Here is a 21,629-nt window from a genome sequence, read left to right as displayed (position 1 = left end):
ATTATTTACCTGTATTCAGGTTTGGCATAATGAGTGGCATGGCCCTTGGGGAATCTCAGAGCACCCTAGAAGAAGGTGAAATGCCCCACATCTGCTGAGGCGGGATGACTCATAACCTTGGGGGGAAGTGCTTCCAGTAGAGGCGTGACTTGCCCACGCCCCAAGAATATTCTCTAGTCCCTCTTTTCACCGAGAATGCAGCACGGGCCACCTCTTTATGTGGGGGTCTTGTGTCTAACTTTTTGCAAGAGCTCAGGGCTTCAGCCCCTACCCTAGTGTGGCCATTAAAATCAAGTCTCCTGTTCAGTGAGATCAGACCCTGTCCCCGATACCCCAAGAAGCTCACAGCCTCACACACCTGCTGCCACTTTTGAATTTGTTTTCTGGCTCCCTGGGATTTCCCTTCTTTCCTGTGTGTTCAGGTGTGCATCTGAGAATTGCTTATTGTATTTAGTTCTGGTTTGTAGCAGGGGCATATTCAGTTATTTGATCATGATGTTGTTTAAAATGTTTGACTGTTACATGAATTTCATAGATAATCCAAATCTATTTCTCTGAAGTTTGTCTCTGTGGAGTCTTAGGGCTCACATGAACCAACCGTAGCTCCTTTTCTACCAAATTGCCTTTCAGACATCTCAAGACAGCTTTGATATCTCCCTAATTTGCTTCCCCCTTCTCTTCTTCAACTTAAAAATTCCATTTAACACATCCTTTTCTCTTTTTAAATGACAACGTTTATTTCTGCAAAATAAAAGTTAACGTGAATTTTAGGATTGTCTTCTCTACACAGAAAAGTTCAGGGAAGAAAAAACTAGGCTACGTGTGGTGGCTCATGCCTGTAATCCCAGCAATTTGGGAGGCTGAGGCAGGATGATCACTTGAGACCAGGAGTTTGAGACCAGCCTGAGCAACACAGGGAGATGCCGTCTCCACAAAAACATACAAAAAATAGCTGGGTGTGATGCTGTGTGCCTGTAGTCCCAGCTAATTGTGGGGCTGAGGTGGAAGGATGGCTTAAGCTCAGGAGTTCCAGGCTGCAGTGAGCTATGATTGCACCACTGCACTTCAGCCTGGGTGACAGAGCAAGACTGTCTCTGGAAAAACAAAACAAAAAACTTCCCAATGCTGTCAAAACATGGCAATATACATCCTTGTTTTTTTTTTTTTTTTTTTTTTGGCTCTGTTGCCCAGGCTGAAGTGCTGTGGTACAGTCTTGGCTCACAGCAACCTCCGCTACCCAGGTTCAAGTGATTCTCCTGCCTCAGCCTCCTGAGTGGCTGGGATTAAAGGTGTGCGCCACCATGCCCGGCTAATTTTTGTATTTTTAGCAGAGATGGGGGTTTCACCATGTTGGCCAGGCTCATCTTGGACTCCTGACCTCAAGTAATCTGCCTGCCTTGATCTCCCAAAGTGCTGCGATTACAGATGTGAGCCACTGGTGCCCAGCCTACATCCTTACTTTTTATACAAATCTCCTATTGCTACTGTGATTAAATACTTATTTGAGAAATTATTTAATGACTACTCTTTCTTCTATTTGGTTGGAGGAGTTAAGTGAGGACAGACCCTTGTTTCTTTCCATTACTGTTTCCCCTGCACCCACCACAGAACCAGGTGAAGGGGAGGAGCTCAAAGAACATTTGTTTAATTAACGATCAGCTAAAGGGCTAACCTCTTTTATATATAGAAAATATATTTTAGGGCTGGGAGCGGTGGCTCACACCTGTAATCCCAACACTTCGGGAGGCTGAGGCGGGTGGATCACCTGAGGTCGGGAGTTCGAGACCAGCCTGGTCAACATGGTAAAACTTCCTCTCTACTAAAAATACAAAAATTAGCTGGGCGTGGTGGTGGGTACCTGTAATCCCAGCTACTTGGGAGGCTGAGGCAGGAGAATTGCTTGAACCCAGGAGGTGGAGGTTGCAGTGGGCCAAGATCGCGTCATTGCGCTCCAGCCTGGGCAACAGCGTAAGGCTCCATCTCAAAAACAAAACAAAACAAAACAAAAAGGTATATTTTAAAAGCATAAAACTAGGATCAAGGCTTAAATCATTTTATATTTATTTTTAATGAAACACTTTTGCCACGTTAAAACATCTTCTCATGTTGTCATTCATCGAAAACACAGCCTCTAATGGCCACATAATGTTTCATCATTTTGGTTGCTGAATAGTTTAACCATTTCCCTTTCTTGGACATGGAGGAGATATCTAGGAATTGACTTTTATGAGTAAAACCTGTCCAGAAGTTTAAATTTATCCCTCGTGTCTTTGGGTACGTTCCTTGAAATTGAAGAGCTGGGTTAAAATGGTATGGATGTTTTATTACTTGGTGATTATATAATTATAACATCCTTTCAGAAAACTGAAATCATTTGCATTTTCCCCTTAACCTTGGCCGTCACAGAGAGAACTTGAGAGGACAAAACGAGATCACTTGAGTTTAATTTGAATTTCCTTTACATGTAATTAGTGAGATTAAACTCCCTTTCAACATTTATTTTTCCAATGACACGCCTTATTTGGTGAACTTCCTGTTTATTCTATTAGCTCATTTTTTTCTACTGGAATTTTAATTTTTTTCTTGATTTGTAAACGCTTTTTGCAGATTAAGGATACTGTCTTTTGTTTTGTTTTGTTTTTGAGACAGGGTCTGGCTCTATCTCCCAGGCTGGAGGGCAGTGGCACCATCTCGGCTCACTGCAACATCTGCCTCCCAGGTTCAAGCAATTCTCCTGCCTCAGCCTCCTGAGCAGCTGGGATAACAGGTATGCGGCACCACGCCCAGCTAATTTTTGTATTTTTTGTAGAGATGGGGTTTCGTCATGTCGGCCAGCCTGGCCTTGAACTCCCAGACTCAAGCGATCCTCCCTCCTCGGCCTCCCACAGTGCTCAGATTCCAGGCAAGCGCCACCGTGCCCAGCAGGATATTATCATATATTCAGATCTCTTGATTTTTTTGTGAATGTTGTTTTTTGCAGTGTTGTTCATGCTTAGGATTCTCATTTAGGGTTCTTGATCTCCAGGCAAGTATCCCAACTGTAAACTCAGAATTCACTGTCTGAGGCCGGGCATGGTGGCTCATGCCTGTAATCCCAGCACTTTGTGAGCCTGAGGCGGTCGGATCCCTTGAGGCCAGGAGTTTGAGACCAGCCTGGCCAACATGGTGAAACCCTGTCTCTACTACAATACAAAAACTAGCCAGGCGTGGTGGTGGGCGCCTGGAATCCCAGGCACGTGCGAGGCTGAGGCAGGAGAATCGCTTGAACCTGGGAGGCAGAGGTTGCAGTAAGCCGAGATCGCACCACTACACTCCAGCCTGAGTGACACTGCGAGACTCCATCCCCTTCCCCCCGCCCCCCGCTGCCACCCCTGCCTCCAAAATAATTCATTTTCTGAGAAAAAAGAGAAAATCCACCCCTTTCACTTACGCTGTTCCCAAAGGCCTTTACCGTCCTCAGTGGGCATTAGACCGGCTCAAACGCCCCTCCCCAAGGGTGAGTGGCACTGCCCTGTTGGAAGCCCTGACCACGCCCCAGCTCTGCCATCGCTGATTGGTGCAGTGGAAAGACACCTGACAGCAACTGGGCCAATCGACTCTCTTGCTCTGAAATCGAATCCTGGAGCCGGGCGTATTGGCGGCTGCCGGTAAGTCCCAACTATGACCCAGACTGAGGTGGGAGCATCGCTGGAGCCCAAGAGTTCAAGTCCAACCTGGGCGCTGTAGTGAGACCTTCCCCCAACCCGCCCAATCTCTTAAAAAAAAAACAAAAAAAAAACTGAGACTAAGACGCTCAGATTTGGTGTGGATTTTCCTTCTGAACAAAGAAGACAAACTTTGGGAATGGTCACGGGGCAGCAGTGCTTCTCCAGCCACATTCTCTCTAAAATGTAGATTCTGATCAGCAGTTCTGGGTGGGGCCGAGACTCTGCCTTCCCAGCATTTCCAACAAGCCCTTTGAGCTGTACAGTCTGGAAAACCCTAAAATATTTCTAGCTTCTGGTTCAATCTCTTTTTGAGATCCAGCTGTGTGCCTGCCTGTAATTCTCCCTTATGCCTATATCCTTCTAAACAAAGTCTCCCACTCTGGCTTGAATTATAGCCAAAGTAGGGGGTCTGTTCTAAGCAAACGAACAGTCCTATGTAACAGAAAATTAACTTGCCCTATACTGGGACTTCACCGAACAGGAAAAATAAACCATGAGTGGAACAGAGCTTCCTCCCACATCCCACCCTACCCTCCCTCCCACAGTGGGCCGTTCATTCATTCCTCAGATCTGTTGAGCACCTATTGTGAACTAGACTCTAGTGCCAGTGGGTTTCCATCCCTTCAACCCCTTCTGGTTGAATGGTTCTCTTGATCATGCATCACAGATTCTGATGCAGAAATTTGGGGTAAAGTTTAGATATCTTTATAGCTGTATTTTAAACACATTTTCCAGGTAATTTTTTGCACAGCAGCATTTGAGAACTTCCACTCTAGTCCCTTTAACGGGGCAGTGGTAGGAACGTGGCCCTGCAGAGGGGACTTGGGATTGGGTTCCACTGGTAGGCCCCTTCTCCTTGTCCCTTGGCAGCCTAGCTGCCTCCACTACAGTGCAACTGGGCAAAGCCATGTGTCCCAATTTTGGCCAGCAGGATCTGGAGTTTTGGGAGTTCATCAGGGAGCATTTCCTCCCCAATACAGATAAATTTCTCCTTTCCCTGTTTGTGGGTGTGCCTGAGAGATTTGATGCCCAAGGCATTAGCTGCCACCATGCAGCCACGGGGAGGGCGGGAGGGCAAAGGATAAAAACCCACCACCGAGAACAGGTGGAAGATGCAAAGAACTCCACACCTTCCAGCTGCCAAACTGACCTTGCCTGTTCTGGCTATGAGAGATAATACGTGTCTTAACTGTTCTGCGCACTTTTAGTTTGCTGTTGTTAAGAGCAACAGAGGCCGGGCGTGGTTGCTCACGCCTGTAATCCCAACACTTTGGGAGGCTGAGGCGGGGAGATCACGAGGTGAGGAGTTCGAGACCAGCCTGACCGACATGGTGAAACCCCGTCTCTACTAAAAAATACAAAAATTAGCTGGGTGTGGCAGTGGGCGCCTGTAATCCCAGCTACTGAGGAGGCTGAGGCAGGAGAATCGCTTGAACCTGGGAGGCAGAGGTTGCAGTGAGCCGAGATCGCACCACTGCACTCCAGCCTGGGCGCCAGAGCAGGCCTCTGTCTCAAAAAAAAAAAAAAAGAAGAAAGAAAAAAAAGAGCAACCGAAAGCATCTGACCTGACCCAACCACTCCCTGGCTGGTTCAGATTCCCAGGACCTTGCTCAGACTCCCTAATATATTATCCCCAAGAAGGGTGTGGATATCTGCATTTTTCACCGAAGCTTCAGATGGTTCTTATGCACAAGCAAGTTTGAGAAATGTTGCAATGAGGAATTTACTAAGTGGCAGTACTGATTAAGAGCACAGGTTCTGCAACCAGACAGCCTGGGTTTGAGACCCAGTTCTGCCACTTTCTGTTTCTGTCATCTGGACAAGTTATTTAACCCCTCTGTGCCTCAGTTTCATTATTGGCAAAATGGGGATAATAATTATTACCTAACTTTTGGTTATGAAAAGCTACTTCATGTAGAGTACTTAGAAAAGTGCACGGCATAGAATAAGCACTGTATAAGAATTTGCTATTATTGTTTCCAGATCCTTCTGGCAATCACTACATAGTTTGTCTTACTAAATCACTCATGTGCTCAAGAACTTTCAATGGATCCCCAGCTCCTTCAGAATAAAGGACAGAGCTGAAGCATGACTCCTACCACGTTCCCCTATGTCATCTCTAGCCACTGTTTTCAAATCTTGCCCTGAGCTTCCCCCACCCCCTCCAAACCACCATTAGGAAATGCCCCCTTTCTCGCAATCTTTCTCCCAAAAGCCAACGGGTCTTTCAAAGCCGGTTATACATTTGCTTTCATTCACAATTCTCCCCCCTTACTTTCCCAGTTGGAACCAACAGACTCTGTGAATTCTTCGCACCTTTAAGACTACACTTGTCACAAACAGCTGGGCTTGAATGTCTTACAACTAAATCTTCCTCCCCTCCCCGAGGGGCTTGGAATTCTCCAAGGGCAAGCATCTCCATTATCTGAGTTCCATCATTTGCCACACAACAGCCCTAAAGCGACTGATATGGTTTGGCTGTGTCCCCACCCAAATCTCATCTTGAATTGTAACTCCCACAATTCCCACGTGTCATGGGAGGAACCAGGTGGGAGGTGACTGAATTAGGGGAGCGGGTCTTTCCCGTGCTGTTCCTTGTGATAGAGAATGATTCTTATGAGAGCTGATGGTTTTATAAAGGGGGATGTCCCTGCACAAGCTCTTATCTTTTGTCTGCTGCTATTCAAGATGTGCCTTTCACCTTCTGCCATGACTGTGAGACCTCCCCAGCCATGTGGAACTATGAGTCCAATAAACCTCTTTCTTTTGTGAACTGTTCAGTCTCTGGTATGTCTTCATCAGGAGCATGAAAACGGACTAATACAGCCACTGTCACCAAACCCTCATGATGGGGCACATGCCATACACACCATGTGTTTCAGGCACATAAACACATTTAATCCTCACAGCCACCCTTTCCTGCCCTCATTCAATAGCTGTTTTATTGAGTGACTATGATGTGCCAGACCTGGTGTTGGGTGGTGGGAAAATAAGACTGATTAGGTCTCTGCATGCAGGGAGATTTACAGTCTAGTAAACTAGAAATCGAGCCACTAATTTGGGGCTCACAGGCCAAACTGAAACTTCAGATTCTTTTTTAAGACTTTCAAAATCAATCAGGCAGGCAGGGCCTTCCCTACGTCATTGTCCTCTGGCCAAAGACCAGTAGGGACACCCCGTCACTGAATAAGTTTATTACTCATTGCAATAAGGAAAACCTCAGAGGGTGCTAGAAATAGCTTATTTTACTTTAGGTTTGGGCTCTTGTTAGATGCTTTTGGAGGAGGGTCAAGAAAACCTGCATCAGAGGCACCAGCAAGTGGGGCTAATTCTATGATTTGTTATTTTAAAAAATATTATCAAGAGGGAAAGAAGGCTAGATAGAGCAAGACTCAAACTTTAATAAGCAAAGAAGTAACTGTCACTCAGATTAACAGAGGGAGGAGGATGTTTAGTATTTTGTGGCTTGGACAGTGTTCCCATTTTGTCTGGGCTCACACATGATGACAGATGTGGTTTTGTTTTTGTCTTGCCCACCACAGTCAGAGTGGCCTTGTCTGATGTTGGTGTTTATTAGTCTCTACATTAATAAAAGCGATTGCTCATTGAACTCAATTTCTCCATCTCAGGCCCTTTATGTGAAACTGTGAACAACTGTGTATGCTCAACAGTAGAACAGCATACCTACCTGCGGGCCAGCCCAGTTCCTAGCAACGCCAAGATCCAGCTAATAATGGCTGCTGGCTGTCAGGGGCTGCTTTCCTCTTTCTCTGCTAGTTGGCCACCGGCCCTCTCCCTCTCTATCGTAGTATCTGCTGCTACAAACGCCACCCTTGGAATTGCACTGGAATTCACTTCTCTAATTGACTTCTTAATTTAATTCACTTCTCTAGTTGACTGCCCTTGGAATCGCATTGGAATTCACTTCTCTAATTAAAGACTAATTAGTTACAATTGTGATACATGCTAGCTGAGAAAACAGAAACCTAATTGTGGGAGTAGGGAGAAGGGGAAATCAGAGCTGGCTTCTAGGTGGAGGTGACTTTTAACCTGGGACTTAAAGAGTAGGAATTAACCAGCAATGGCAAAAAAAATCAATCTTGGTCAAGTGATCAATTCAACGAATATTGACTGAGGGCTTGCCATGAGCTCTGTGCTGACAATCCATGGGCTGTTTTGTTTACTTTCACAGCTCCCTGATTACGTAATGAGAGCTAACAATGACAGCTCGAAATGGCTTCCATGTAGGAGCCCACTGAAGCCCACTGAAGCCTGGCTCGAACCATCAGAGATGAGATCTATCATCACTTTCATTTTACTATTGTGGAAATGGAAACACAGTGTAAGTAACCTGTCCAAGGTCACATGGTCAGCAAGTGGTACAGCCAGGACATGAACCCAAGCAGTCTGTCTCAGGACCCCAGACTCTTCATTACCAAACCTGTTCCCTGTTTATTTTTTAATTTTTATTTATTTTCGAGATGGACACTCGCTCTGTCGCCCAGGCTGGAATGCAATGGCGCGATCTCCGCTCACTGCAATCTCCACTCACTGCAACCTCCACCTCCCGGGTTCAAGCGATTCTCCTGCCTCAGCCTCCCGAGTAGCTGGGATTACAGGCACCTGCCACCATGCCTGGCTAATTTTTGTATTTTTAGTAGAGATAGGGTTTCACCACATTGGCCAGGCTTGTCTCGAATTCCTGACCTTGTGATCCGCCCACTTTGGCCTCCCAAAGTGTTGGGATTACAGGCACGAGCCACCACACCCAGCCCCCTCTCTGTTTATTTTTATCCTCACTTTGAAATGAATGTAATGTAATTTGCCATGGTCATGGGGTTCCTAAGGCCTTATGCAGCCAAGATTCAAACTCAGGGACCTGACTCCAAAGCCCAGTGATTTGAAGCCCTGAACTTAGAAAATGCACATGGGATATATTTCCACCAGCATCCACATTTAATTTTATGGCTCCCATATGAAAGTCCTTAAATCATATGCCAGACAACGGGCAGCTTTCAAAGCTAGCAGGCAGATAATAAATTTTACTTTAAACCCAAGTATTATCAGGCAGAGAAGACATAGGAGAAGAGCGAGAAACGGTTTGGCTTAATCAAGGACAAACAAGTCTGGAAAATGTCCAGATGAGGATATCTGCAGAAATCCACCATTTGGGGGGTTGGACTGTGGTCTTGAGTAGTGAATAATTCTCCAACCTGGCTGACATCCAGAATCCCCCAGGAGCTTGTTAAAAATACAGATACCTGAGCCTCGGCTCCAGACATTCAGATTCAGGAGGTGGAGCCCGGGCACCGGTATCCTTAACAAGCTCCCAGGGGATCTTGGTCCATAGGCAGGTCTGGGAACTGCCAGTCAATGGAAACTTGAAGCACAATAGGAGGAATTGCACCCAGAAAACCAATCTAATAAGTGTAAAAAAGAAAAGAATGCAGAATTCTGCTTGTTTAGTTGGCACAGAAGCAGGAACCATCAGGAGGAGCAGCTGAGTCAGGCAGAGACAACGCACGCTGCAGATCTCACCATCCTTTTGCCACCTGTTTATTAGTCTCTACGTTAATAAAAGCGATCGCTTATTGAACCCAATTTCTCCATCTCAGGCCCTTTATGTGGATTATCGCAGAATTCTCACAATAACCCAATGATGATTAGGTATTATAACCTCTTTTTACAGAAACCCAATGTTGATTAGGTATTATAACCTCTTTTTACAGATGGGGACTGTTAAGTGAGAGGGAGAGTAAATGATTTGCCCCCAGCCTAGGGCTGTTAGGTGGTGGATTGGGATGTAAGTCCAACAGTCTGTCTCTGAGCTTGTGGCTCCCTTCAGCACTGTGCAGGGGAGGGCTCTGTATGTCAGGCACAAACAGGACTCCAGGACTGGCCTGAGCATTCAGGGCACAACAAAACTCAGGTATGGCAAGATCCAATGATCGCAGGGCTGTGGAAATGCTAAGAGGAGGGCAAACTTCTTTGAACAAAGAAATAGAAGTGCTGGGTGCCATGGCTCATGTCTGTAATCCCAGCACTTTGGGAGCCTGAGATGGGAGGATCATTTTAGCCCAGGAGTTCAAGACCAGCCTGTGCAACATAGCAAAACCTTATCTCTATAAATAATTTAAAAATTGGCTGGATGTGGTGGTGCAGGCCTGTAGTCCCAGCTACTTGGGAGGCTGAGGTGGGAGGACTGCTTGAGCACAGGAGATCAAAGCTGCAGTGGGCCATAACTGCACTACTGCACTCCAGCCTGAGCAACACAGCAAGACTCTGTCTCAAAAAACAAAACAAAGAAACAAACAAAAAAACTAGGAGGACAAAAAAGGGAGCCGTTATTTGGTTGTGAGGTCAGCTTTACTGATGTATATGAGATTTGAGCAGTTGTTCACACCCAAGAAATAATAAGTACCTCAGTGCTGGGATACAGTGGTGAACAGGAGCGGGGCTTACAGGTCAGTGATGGAGATAGGCCTTAAAGTCATTCCTCTATTAATCATTTAAATATGGGACATGACCTGATCTAGGAAAAGAGTGAGTGGTGCAGGGAAGGGGTCTTTTGAGAAAATGCCCTTAAGCCCAGCTCTGATGTAAGAATTAAGGCAGTTCCAGGCAGAAGGAACAACGCAGGCAAGGTCTGAGCCTGGAGGAAATGTGGCTCATTCCAGAAACAGAAAGCAGTTCATCATGGCTGCTGCAATATAGAGGGGAGAGAAGGGGAGTGTCCCCAAGAAGAAGGCAGACCCTTTTTTGTGAAGATTGTCATGAAACTTAAGGTCTTGAGGTGGAGTTGGCATCAGCCAGGCCAAGGTGGGAAATTTCAGGCAAAGGAAAAAGCATCAGCGAAGGCTCAGAGCCCAGAAAGAAGCATGGCCCCAAGTAAAAAGTGTGGGCCTGGAAGCCTCCCACACGCAGGGCATCCATTTTTATATGGCTCCTACCCACTGTGAGAGGTACTGGGATTTTGGTTTTCGAGGACAAGAAAGCAAACACCGTCCTCACGAAGAAGACCACTAGGATAAGGGGCAAAACACATGTCCCAGGACTGTCATGAAGTTCCGACGGGACCTTGGCCATGTCCCTTCCCCAAAGGCAGCTTTGCTTGGTGCTGGTGCAAAATAATTAGGTCCTACCAGGCCCACCTTTAAGGGTTTTCTGGTTTTCACCTTTTCTTGGTGACTTCCTTTGAGATGGGAATGAAGATAAACTCAGGAGACAGTGGCAAGATCTCAACATACTTTTGTTAAGGTTTGTGAGGGGATCAGTTTTATTGTATTTCAAAATGTCTACTGTTTAAAAAACTCAGTAGAAACATTATTTTGGATGCATTAAGAAAAAAACCCACAAAACTTGGCTTATTGCGAAAAAAATTCAAACATCACCTGAGTAGATACCTCATAAGGGGAAAGTTGTTTCCTTTTTTTTTTTTGAAAAGGAATCTCACTCACTCTGTTGCCCAGTGGGGAGTGCAGTGGCACTATCACTGCAGCCTCCGCCTCCTGGGTTTAAGAGATTCTCGTGCCTTGGCCTCCAAAGTAGCAGGGACTATAGGCGTGTGCCCCATGCCTGGCCAATTTTTGTATTTTTACTAGAGATGAGGTATCACCATACTGGCCAGGCTGGTCTTGAAATCCTGACCTCAAGTGATCCGCCTCGGTCTCCCAAAGTGCTGGGACTACAGGTGTGAGCCACTGTGCCTGACCCTGACATCCGATGCTCCTCACCCTTCAGCTCCAGACTATTGGGTAAACATTCTCTGAGAATAAGCTAGAAGAACCTTATGGACTCAGTCAGGCTCAGAGATGTATTGTTTGGCAACAAAGTTTTATATTTGGAAAATTTCACATTTTCAGCTTCTCTGAAAAACTGAAATATCTGACGGGCTGGATCCAAAGAACAGTTGCACTTTTGGATGAGACATGTGTGATTTCTCCACTTCACCACAGTCCCTACCACTCTCTAACACCTCCCGCAAAGACAACTTCTCTCATTTACATTACCTGCCCCATCCCTGTTCTAGAAACTTCCCTGGAATATAAGACCATATAATACGTAGGTGTATGTATTTTTTTTTTATACTTACCTTGAGAATCTTTCTGTGACTACATACAGGTCCAACTCTCCTCCTTTCCAAAGCTAAGTCATATTCCATTGTTGGAATCTTTGATATTTATTTATTTAAATCCCTCTTTATTTTTATTTTTATTTTATTTAAGAAACAGGGTCTCACTTGTCACCCAGGCTGGAGTGGTATGATCATAGCTCACTGCAGCCTCAAACTCCTGGGCTCAAGCGATCCTCCTGCCTTAGCCTCCTGAGCAGCTAGGACTACAAGTGTGTGCTATCATGCCTGGCTAATTTTTAAAATTTAATGTAGAGGTGGGGTCTTGCTATGTTGACCAGGCTGGTCTTGAACTCCTGGCCTCAAGTGATCCTCCAGCCTTGCCCTCACAAAGGGCTGGCATTACAGGTGTGAGCCACTGCACCTGGCCATACCTAACTCTCTCTTGACGTATACATACAAAGGCTCCACTTTCTCTATAGTACATGCTGTAAATGAATATCCTTGTACATTTGTTTATGAAGTTTTTTATTTCTATTTTTTTGAGACAGAGTCTTGCTCTGTTGCCCAGGCTGGAGTGCAGTGGCACGATCTCAGCTCACTGCAACCTATGCCTCCCAGGTCCAAGCAATTCTCCTGCCTTAGCCTCCCGAGTAGCTGGGATTACAGGCACGTGACACCATGCCGGGCTAGTTTTCATATTTTTTGTAGAGAAGGTGTTTTGCCATATTGGCAAGGCTGGTCACGAACTCCTCACCCCAGGTGATCCACCCGCCTCAGCCTCTGAAAGTGCTGGGATTACAGGCGTGAGCCACCGCGCCTGGCCTGTTCATGAAGTTTTATAGAATGAATACCTAGCCGTAGACTTATTGGATAAATGTCTTTAGGTACATTTTAAAACTAAGAAATTTTAAATTTAAGATTTGAAAGCTATCACAAAATTGTCCAGGTTATAAGAATTTATATCCCTAGGAAATGAAATCAGTGTCCTTCCCCAAGCCTTGTTTTGATTTGCATTTTTGTAATCACTAAGGTGACCAAACCTCCCTTTATGTCCAATCGTTCCCTGTAAATCATCCATTGACCTTTCCACTTTGCACTTTTTTTTTTTTTGAGACGAAGTCTGGCTGCTGTCCCCCAGGCTGGAGTGTGATGGCACGATCTCGGTTCAATGCAACCTCTGCCTCCTGGGTTCAAGCAATTCTCCTGCCTTGGCACCCCGAGTAGCTGGGATTACAGGTGCCTGCCACCACGCCCAGCTAATTTTTGTATTTTCAGTAGAGACAGGGTTTTACCATGTTGGCCAGGCTGGTATAGAACTCCTGACCTCAGGTGATCCACCCACCTCAGCCTCCCAAAGTGCTGGGATTACAGGCATGAGCCACCATGTCCAGCCTCCACTTTGCACTTTTTATCTCCTTTTACTGGTTTTAGCAGTTCTTTGTATAAGAGGGATTTAGGCCCTAATCATATATGCCACAAATTTTTCCCCAAGTTGATTGTCTTTAGACTTTGCATTTTACTTCGGAAAAAGTATAACTTCATTTGCAATCACATATATGATTCTTTTTCTTGGAGGGGGTGGTCCACAACCTGCCTTCTTTGGTAGGCATATTAATATATTTTTTAGAATCAAATGCCTTTAGCTAAGGAATACATTCTCTGTTTCCCCACAGGATCCAGTACTATCCCATAAATGAGCTACTTCATAATTTTAAGGTTATCTTCCTGCCCCTTAAGACAGATTACATAGGTATAACTGTGTGTGTGGGTGTTTGTGGGTATATTTCCTCTAGAACTTTTATGGTTTTCTTATGCACATTGAAATTTTTGACCCATCTGTAATTTATTTTTGGTGGAGTGAGTGTACACAACAGAGAACAGGGATGTTTTCCTGATCAGCAGCACAAGGGGGAGGAGATATCAATGCCAGTTTATAGATTTTTTTTTTAAAACAACAACATGCTTTTCGGCCCTTTACACAAGTAATGCAAATTCAAGGATTGTACCCATACTTCCACCACCCAAAACAACCACTTTTTTTTTTAATTGCAACGTATTTTCCACTAGCCTTTTTTTCCCCCCATAGTATATAGATTTTTGTTTCAGAAATCTCTTTTTTGTCTGTTTTTTTGTAACATGTGACAACATTTATAACTGCTAACATTTAACGTTTTAACCTAGCAGCTCCCAAACCTGGCTGGGCAGCTGGCTTCCTGGTGGAGCTTGTTAAAAATAATGAATCAGCAACGCTAGGGGGTGGGCTCCGGGAATCCATATTTTTAACAAGTTCCATGGATGTGTTTGAGACGCAGCCAGGCCAACTCTGGCCGACTCCCCCATGCTTCAGCTGTACCTGTGATTGTCTGGGTCTCCGAGGTGATGGTTCTGGTGGTGGTCTGAGTCTGGGTGGCAGGCACTGTTTCCTCGGATACAAACTGGACTGTACTGGGGGCTGCTGCGGATGTGCCCGTCAGCTGGCAGCCACTTTGCTTGTGAGCTACAAAGGCATCCAGGTTGTTAAACTGCTGCTTGCAGATGCCGCAGATATGGATGTCGGGAGTCAGCTCCACCAGCACCGTTGTGCCACCTGGAACTCCATGGGACAAAGGGAAAGTAACAGATTAATTCCAAACAGCTTTGAATTCTAATGCAAACCAGATTCATGGTAGGAAGAAAAGGCCTGGTGGCAGACATGGCTGGGCAGTGGCCCAATATCCACTCCACCTTCCTCTTCTTGCAAACAGCATCCTAATTGTGTCCTAGCAGCAAGGTATCATATTTCCACACAGAGATTTCTTGCCTTAGTTAAACCTGGGGAAAATTGAACATAATGTAAATATCTTAGAAATTTTCAGAAAATTGGCCAGGCACGGTGGCTCATGCCTGTAATCCTGGCACTTTGGGAGGCTGAGGCGGGCAGATCACCTGAGGTCAGGAGTTCGAGACCAGCCTGGCCAACATGGTGAAATCCTGTCTCTACTAAAAATACAAAAATTAGCTGGGCATGGTGGTGCGTGCCTATAATCCCAGCTACTCGGGAGGCTGAGGCAGGAGAATCACTTGAACCCAGCAGGTGGAGGTTGCAGCAAGCCGAGATTGCACCATTGCACTGGGGGACAAGAGTGAAACTCTGTCTCAAAAAAAGAAAAAATTTTTTAAAGAAAATTATGATGCACAATTTTATCCAACCATATATGCACAAAGGTAGTCTTGTATTATTTAACTTGGGGAAAATTGGAAATAATGTATAGCAACCATGCACGTGATGGTTCACGCTGCATTGTTACCCATCGGGCACTAGTGCCATTGTTTGCAAGAAAGTTATTTTATCAAAGATAAAAGGGATGTCCTGCACTTTGCAGAACCAGCAGCCACCTCCTATCCCAACTAAAAGGTAATTGTGAAAACTGATCCTCCTGCACATTTCCAAACATACTCACCCAAAACACGTACTATGAGAACCACTAGTCTAAATAATCTTGGTCCCCTACATACTTGTGAACTTCTCCAGCATACAGCTGGAGGAGTTTCTGGGAAAAGTTTGGCATTTGTGATGAAAAGGGAGCAGATGTGGCTAGCACTGTGCCCCTTTTCTTCTGGCTTTGGATGCAAATGTGATGGTGGGGCTTCTGCAGCCATCTTGTAACTATGAGAAAAATGCCAAGATCCCTATGGGCTCTGCCCTTTACTTCACTGATTCCCCTGATTCAACACTGCAATCAATCAATTCCAGATTTCATTAGGCCAATATAAAATTTGGGTTTCTGTTACTTGTAGCCACAGTTCATTCCTAACTGGCAGGGACATTATTTCTTTTTCTTTCTTTTTTTTTTTTTTTTGAGACAGAGTCTTGCTCTGTCGCCCAGGTTGGAGTGCAGTGGTGCGATCTTGGCTCACTACAAGCTCTGCCTCCCGAGTTCACGCCATTCTCCTGCCCCAGGCTCCCAAGTAACTGGGACTACAGGCACCCGCCACCACGCTCAACTAATTTTTTGTATTTTTAGTAGAGATGAAGTTTCACCTGTTAGCCAGGATGGTCTCGATCTCCTGACCTCGTGATCTGCCCGCCTCGGCCTCCCAAAGTGCTGGGATTACAGGCATGAGCCACCGCACCCAGCCGACATTATCTCTTGATACTAATCATATCAAGAATTAATACTGTATTAATACCTGCAAAGCACTTAGCATAGTATTTGGCACTGTATTAGAAGGTACTATATAAATAATTGTTCAATAAAGACATAGCGGGTGGATCACGAGGTCAGGAGAGCGAGACCATCCTGGCTAACATGGTGAAACCCCATCTCTACTAAAAATATACAAAAAAAATTAGCCGGGCGTGGTGGCACAGACCTGTAATCCCAGCTACTAGAAAGGCTGAGGCAGGAGAATTACTTGAACCCAGAAAGCGCAGGGTGCAGTGAGCTGAGATTGTGCCACTGCACTCCAGCCTGGGTGACAGAGTGAGACTCGGTCTCACATAAAAAAAAAAAAGATAACTCGTGTTTATAAGAAAATTTAGAAGAAGCTTATAAAGAAGGGGAAAATCACTCAATATTTCCATCTCTGCCTACCATGAATAATATAAAATATTTTTTTCCATTCATTTTCTTTACACTTAAAAGTTGCATAACATGGCTCACGCCTGTAATCCCAGCACTTTGGGAAGCTGAGACGGGTGGATCACAAGGTCAAGAGATCAAGACTATCCTGGTGAACATGGTGAAACCCTGTCTCTACTAAAAATACAAAAATTAGCTGGGTGTGGTGGCACGTGCCAGTAATCCCAGCTACTCAGAAGGCTGAGGCAGGAGAATTGCTCGAACCTGGGAGGTGGAGGTTGCAGTGAGCCAAGATCATGCCACTGAACTTCCAGCCTGGTGACAGAGCGAGACTTCATCTCAAAAAAAAAAAAAAAAAAAAAAAAAGTTGCATAAGATCATAATATTGTAAATATTCAGATCATAGTATTGTAAAACTAATCCTTTTCCTAATTTTTTTTTGTTTTTTTTTTTTTTGAGACAGAGTTTTGCTCTTGTTGCCCAGGCTGGAATGCAAGGGCACGATCTCGGCTCACTGCAACCTCCGCCTCCTGGGTTCAAGCGATTCTCCTGCCTCAGCCTCCGGAGTATCTGGGATTACAAGCGCCACCACCACGCCAGGCTAATTTTGTATTTTTAGTAGAAACGGGGTTTCTTCATGTTGGTCAGGCTGGTCTTGAACTCCCGACCTCATGTGATCCGCCCGCCTCAGCCTCCCAAAGTGCTAGGATTACAGGCGTGAGCCACCGTGCCTGGCCCTTTTTCCTAAACATTGCATAAACATTGTGCTATATCATTAAAATCTCTTCATATACACATGATTATTTAATGGCAATACATTATTCCATGGTGTCCATGCATCATAATCTTCTCAGCAACAATAAGGTATTTACATAATTTCCAATTTTTCCCAAGTTAAATGATACAAGACTACCTTTGTGCATATATGGTTAGATAAAATTATGCCTCATAATTTTCTGAAAATTTCTAAGATATTTACATTATGTCCAATTTTCCCCAGGCCTAGCTAAGACAAGAAATCTCTGTTCGTAAATACAATTTGGTTGACTTGCTAAGGAGACTGGGCTGACCACTGTGATAAGCCATCTTGCAGGGATACGCTTAAGCACTTTGCAATCAATGGATGGAAGGAACCAAACCTTTTCTTCTCTGGCAGCTACTGAGATACCCATGGAACTAACAAGGAAACAAGGAAGTGAGACATGAAGTAGCTTGCATTGCTGACGATTCCTTCATGATGGAACAGGACTGACACCCAGAATGAAAAGATTTTAATAACAAATAATGTCACTGGTATGCGGAAAGTGCAAAAGTAATGACATAGACCTTCGTTAGAATCTTGACACTGTCACTTAACAACAGTGACTTTGAGCGTGGGTTTTCTCATCTGAAAAACGGGAGAAGAGAGGTTTCTAATTCATGGTTTTCGTTTGTTTTTAATTTCTCCAAGAAAAAACACGGGCTTGTTATGAGAATTAAATGGGATGGTGCTCGTACCAGCACAGTCCCCCCTCCCCACCAGTCCCCCAGCATGTTACCTGCTGGGGTTCTTACTGAGGTACACTATTTAAACATGGACATATCTGGGCCCCACCTAGGAGATACTGAGTCATAACAGGGTCGGGTGGGGAGGATGGTGTTTAGGAAAATCTGTGCTTTTCACAGTAATGCAAGGAATACCCCGCCAAGTTTGGGACCCAGTGTCTCCCAAACTGTTAACAGTAGCAGCTAACAAGCTGGGAGCTTACTATGTGCCAGATTTTCTGCAAACCCCTGGTAGACGGGTTCTCAAACTTCATGTGCTTCAGAGTTGCCCAGGCAGCTACGAAAGACAGCGGATCCCCAGCCCCACCCCCGAGATTGAATGGGTGGGGCCCAGAAAGCTGTTTTAAAATACACGCTGTCGCTCCCAGGTGGCTGGTTGCACTCAGTCTCTGGACCACACTTTGGGAAACAATGCACCGGGAGAAACCAGGGACTTTGAAAACGCTGATGTCCTCCTCGGTTAAATAAAAACGGAACCCCAAACCCAAATAAAGCGATCACGGCCCCGTTTGCCATTCAGATCTCCACCCTTAATGTGGAAAAGGCTTTGCAATGAGCCGGCAGGACCTCGTGAGACCTGGTGATTCCCCCAATCTCCAGGCTCTAATTTTGAGCCACTGAGGCAGAAGTTTTCCCATCAGTGTTGCCCCGTTTACCCCGGATTCCTCCCTTTCTCCCGCCCGCCCCAAACTCCGCCTGGTGGGGCGGGAATGCCTTTAGGGGGTGGCGATTGTCTGAACGGCGTGCCCTCCCCCACCGTTCCCTTCCAAGGGGTCTCGCAAGGCTGGAGAGCGCCCCCCGCCTTGCGCCAGGTCGGGTGCGCCCCCACCCCAAGCCCACTCCGGCGCCCCCTGCACCGCGCGCCCGCCGCGGTCCCCGAGACGCGGCTCCGAGCCGTCACCCCGATTTCGGGGCCCCGGGCCTGCTGGCTGCGTCGCAGACGTGCTTGGGCCCGGGCCCCGGAGCGCGCACTGGGCCCCGGAGCGCGCACTGCGCCCGGAAAAGCACTTACTTTGCACCGAGCCCGCGAAGCTCTCGCCCTCGCTGCTCGCGTTCATGGCCGCAGACTGGGAGGTCCCCGGCCGGCCGGGATGCCAAAGTGGGGGACGCTGATCTACATGGTGCAAGGACTTTTCCTTTTATTTTTCCACACCCCCCCACCCTGCCTTCTCCCAACTCTGCGAGGCGGGGAGGACGGATGTAAAGCAAGCTGCACTTCCGCTGCCTAGAGGGCGCTGGCCGGGCCCGGCGCCCCAACCTGGCTTTGCAGCAGCGGCTCCCCGGGGAAGCGGCGGGCGAATCCCGAGGCCCAGGCCCGCGGAGCCCCCCAACGGCCCCGGGGAGCTGGATGGCCACGCGCGTCCCGGCGTGCTGGGCGACCGCGGGTGGCGAGGGATGCGCCCCTGCCCGCACTCTGCGTTCTCCGCGGACGCGATTGGCCTCCCCGGCTCGGGGCGCCTTTTGCACCTGCAGCCCCAGGCGTCGGGCCCCCAGCGCGGCCGTGCAGCAGCGCTGCTCCTGGCACGCCTGGGTGGTTTGCGGGGAGACCCGCGTGCGGCTGCCGTTGCGGGGTGGGTGCGCGGGGCGCGGCAGGCTCCGGAGAAACCCAGGTTGGGCGTCAGCGCTGGGCAAATCAGCAGAGCGCTGGGCGGGTCCCCTGCCCCGCTAGGGAGACTGAGAGGACCGCGAAGAGCTGGGGTCGTAGCGCGAAGGGACCCCTGCTCCAGGAGCTGCCAACTTTATCGTGCATCGCAGTCGCCTGAAAGGCTTGTTAGAACACACGCTGCTGGGCCCACCCCAGCGTTTCTGCTTCAGTAGGTCTGGGGCGAGGCCTGAGAACGAGCATTTCTAAGTTCCCAGGTGATGCCCCTAGTGTTGGTAGGCGTCCACACTCTGAGGACAGTGCCCTTTCTGCTCTGTCCCTCATGTCTTACTACTACTGTCTCCCCCGGGCTCCTGCGTCAGCCCTATTGTCTCTCTCCCGACCCTCCCAAGCCTCAGACCTCTCCAGTCTCGAGGGATTTGCACACAGAGTCTGCCCTGCTTCTGAAGGTCAGCATTCAAATTCACACTCCGGGAGCCCATGCTTGGCCTAATCTAATCATTCTAATATTGCAGCCCCCTCCTCCTCCCCCAACCACTCCCTGTCTCCTTCCTGTTTTTTTCTTTTTCTTTTCTTTTCTTTTTTCTTTTCTTTCTCTCTGCCTCTTTCTTTTCTTTCCTTTCCTCCTTCCTTCCTTCCTTTCTTTTTTTAGAGAGGGGGTCTTGCTCTGTCTCTCAGGCTGGAACAGTGGTCGGATCCTAGCTCATTGCAGCCTCCAACTCCTGGGCTCAAGCGATCCTCCCTACAGGCGTGGGCCACCACCCTGGCTCACTTTTTAATTTTTATTTTTGCAGAGATGTTGCCCAGGTTGGTCTCGAATTCCTGGCCTCAAGCGATCCTCCTTCATCAGCCTCCCAAAGTGCTGGGGTTACAGGTGTGAGCCACCATGCCTGGCCTGCTTTGTCCTTAAAAGGTGTTACATGGAACATATTATGTATCTCGAGTATATCTGCTTAAGATAGATATAATTTAGTTGTATATTATCTGTGTTCTCCTCCCCCTTATTTTCAGTAAGTCCCTGTAAAAATGGGGATTGAAAAAATCTCTTTGCTTCACTGATGTAGTCCAGTGACTTGGCTGGTGCCTGACACATAGCAGGCTTAGTAAATATGGCTTGTATAATGAATGGGATTTCCCCTGCTGCTTCCTCTAAGGCTTGGTTTCTGCCTGCAGCAGCTGTTTATTCTCAAGTGTTTGTGATGTGCCAGGCACTGGGCTAGCCGCTGGAGGTAGACCAGGGAAGCAGTCAACATGAAATAATCAAATCAGTACTGTAAATATATATATATATATATATATATATATATATATATATATATAAAACTTCCTTTTTTTTTAACCTTAAGTTCTGGGATACATGCGCAGAACGTGCAGGTTTGTTACATAAGTATACATGTGCCATGGTGGTTTGCTGCACCTATCAACCCATCACCTAGGTTTTAAACCCCACATGCATTAGGTATTTGTCCTAATGCTCTCCCTCCCCTTGCCCCCCACCCCCGACAGGCCCTGGTGTGTGATGTTCCCCTCCCTGTGTCCATGTATTCTCAATATTTTGCTAGTGATAAGGGCTCCAAAGACCATAAAATGGGGCTGTAATAGTGGCTGTAGAACTGGTCATGGTAGGCCTTTCTGAGCAGGTAATATCTGAACAAGGAGCCGGGGAGGATGCAGCCATGTAAGGATGAGGTGGGAGCAATTCCAGCCTGAGGAACTGGTGGGAGCAAAAGCCCTGGGGCAGGAATGAGCTAGATGTAACTGGCTGTGGCCCGCCCGTCCCACTGCAGATCACACGACTCTCACCCTGCATTGCCCAGGCAGCTCCACCAGGCTTCTTGCTGTTGTTCAAACAAGCCCAACCCAGGGACTCTGCATCTGCTCCTCCCTCTGCCTGGATTGCTTTCCTGGTCTTTGCAGGACTGGCTATTTTAGGTCATCCAGCATCAAATGAAATGTCACCTTCCCAGAGAGACCTTTCCTGTGTCTTACCTAAAGTACTCACTCCCCCTGTGACTCTGCCACATCACCTTCATGATACCTGTCAACTAACATGACCCAGCAGGGCACCGCAGCTTACGGCAATATTTATTTTTTATTGCTTGATGAATGTTTACATATGTGCACACCTGGGAAGTCCC

General features: G+C 46.8%; 1 protein-coding gene across 3 annotated transcripts in view; it reads right to left on the bottom strand.

Annotated features, from left to right (window-relative positions):
- Positions 1–19,296, bottom strand: part of ZFP64 (ZFP64 zinc finger protein) — a 112,784-nt gene extending 93,488 nt beyond the window's left edge. For 2 of the 3 annotated variants that reach the window (XM_030826225.1, XM_030826224.1), the window contains exons 1-2: positions 18,901–19,296; positions 14,135–14,374 (exon numbers count right to left, since the gene is read on the bottom strand). In XM_030826225.1, the coding sequence (XP_030682085.1) occupies positions 14,135–14,374; positions 18,901–18,946 (286 nt within the window). In that variant the 5' untranslated portion in view covers positions 18,947–19,296. The remainder of the gene's footprint in view (positions 1–14,134; positions 14,375–18,900) is intronic. The other variant, XM_012511722.2, reaches the window with a different exon arrangement.
- Positions 19,297–21,629: the final 2,333 nt, after the last annotated feature.

Source organism: Nomascus leucogenys, chromosome 13 (assembly GCF_006542625.1).
Source record: "Nomascus leucogenys isolate Asia chromosome 13, Asia_NLE_v1, whole genome shotgun sequence".
NCBI lineage: Eukaryota > Metazoa > Chordata > Mammalia > Primates > Hylobatidae > Nomascus > Nomascus leucogenys.
This window is presented reverse-complemented; position numbering and strand designations above follow the sequence as displayed.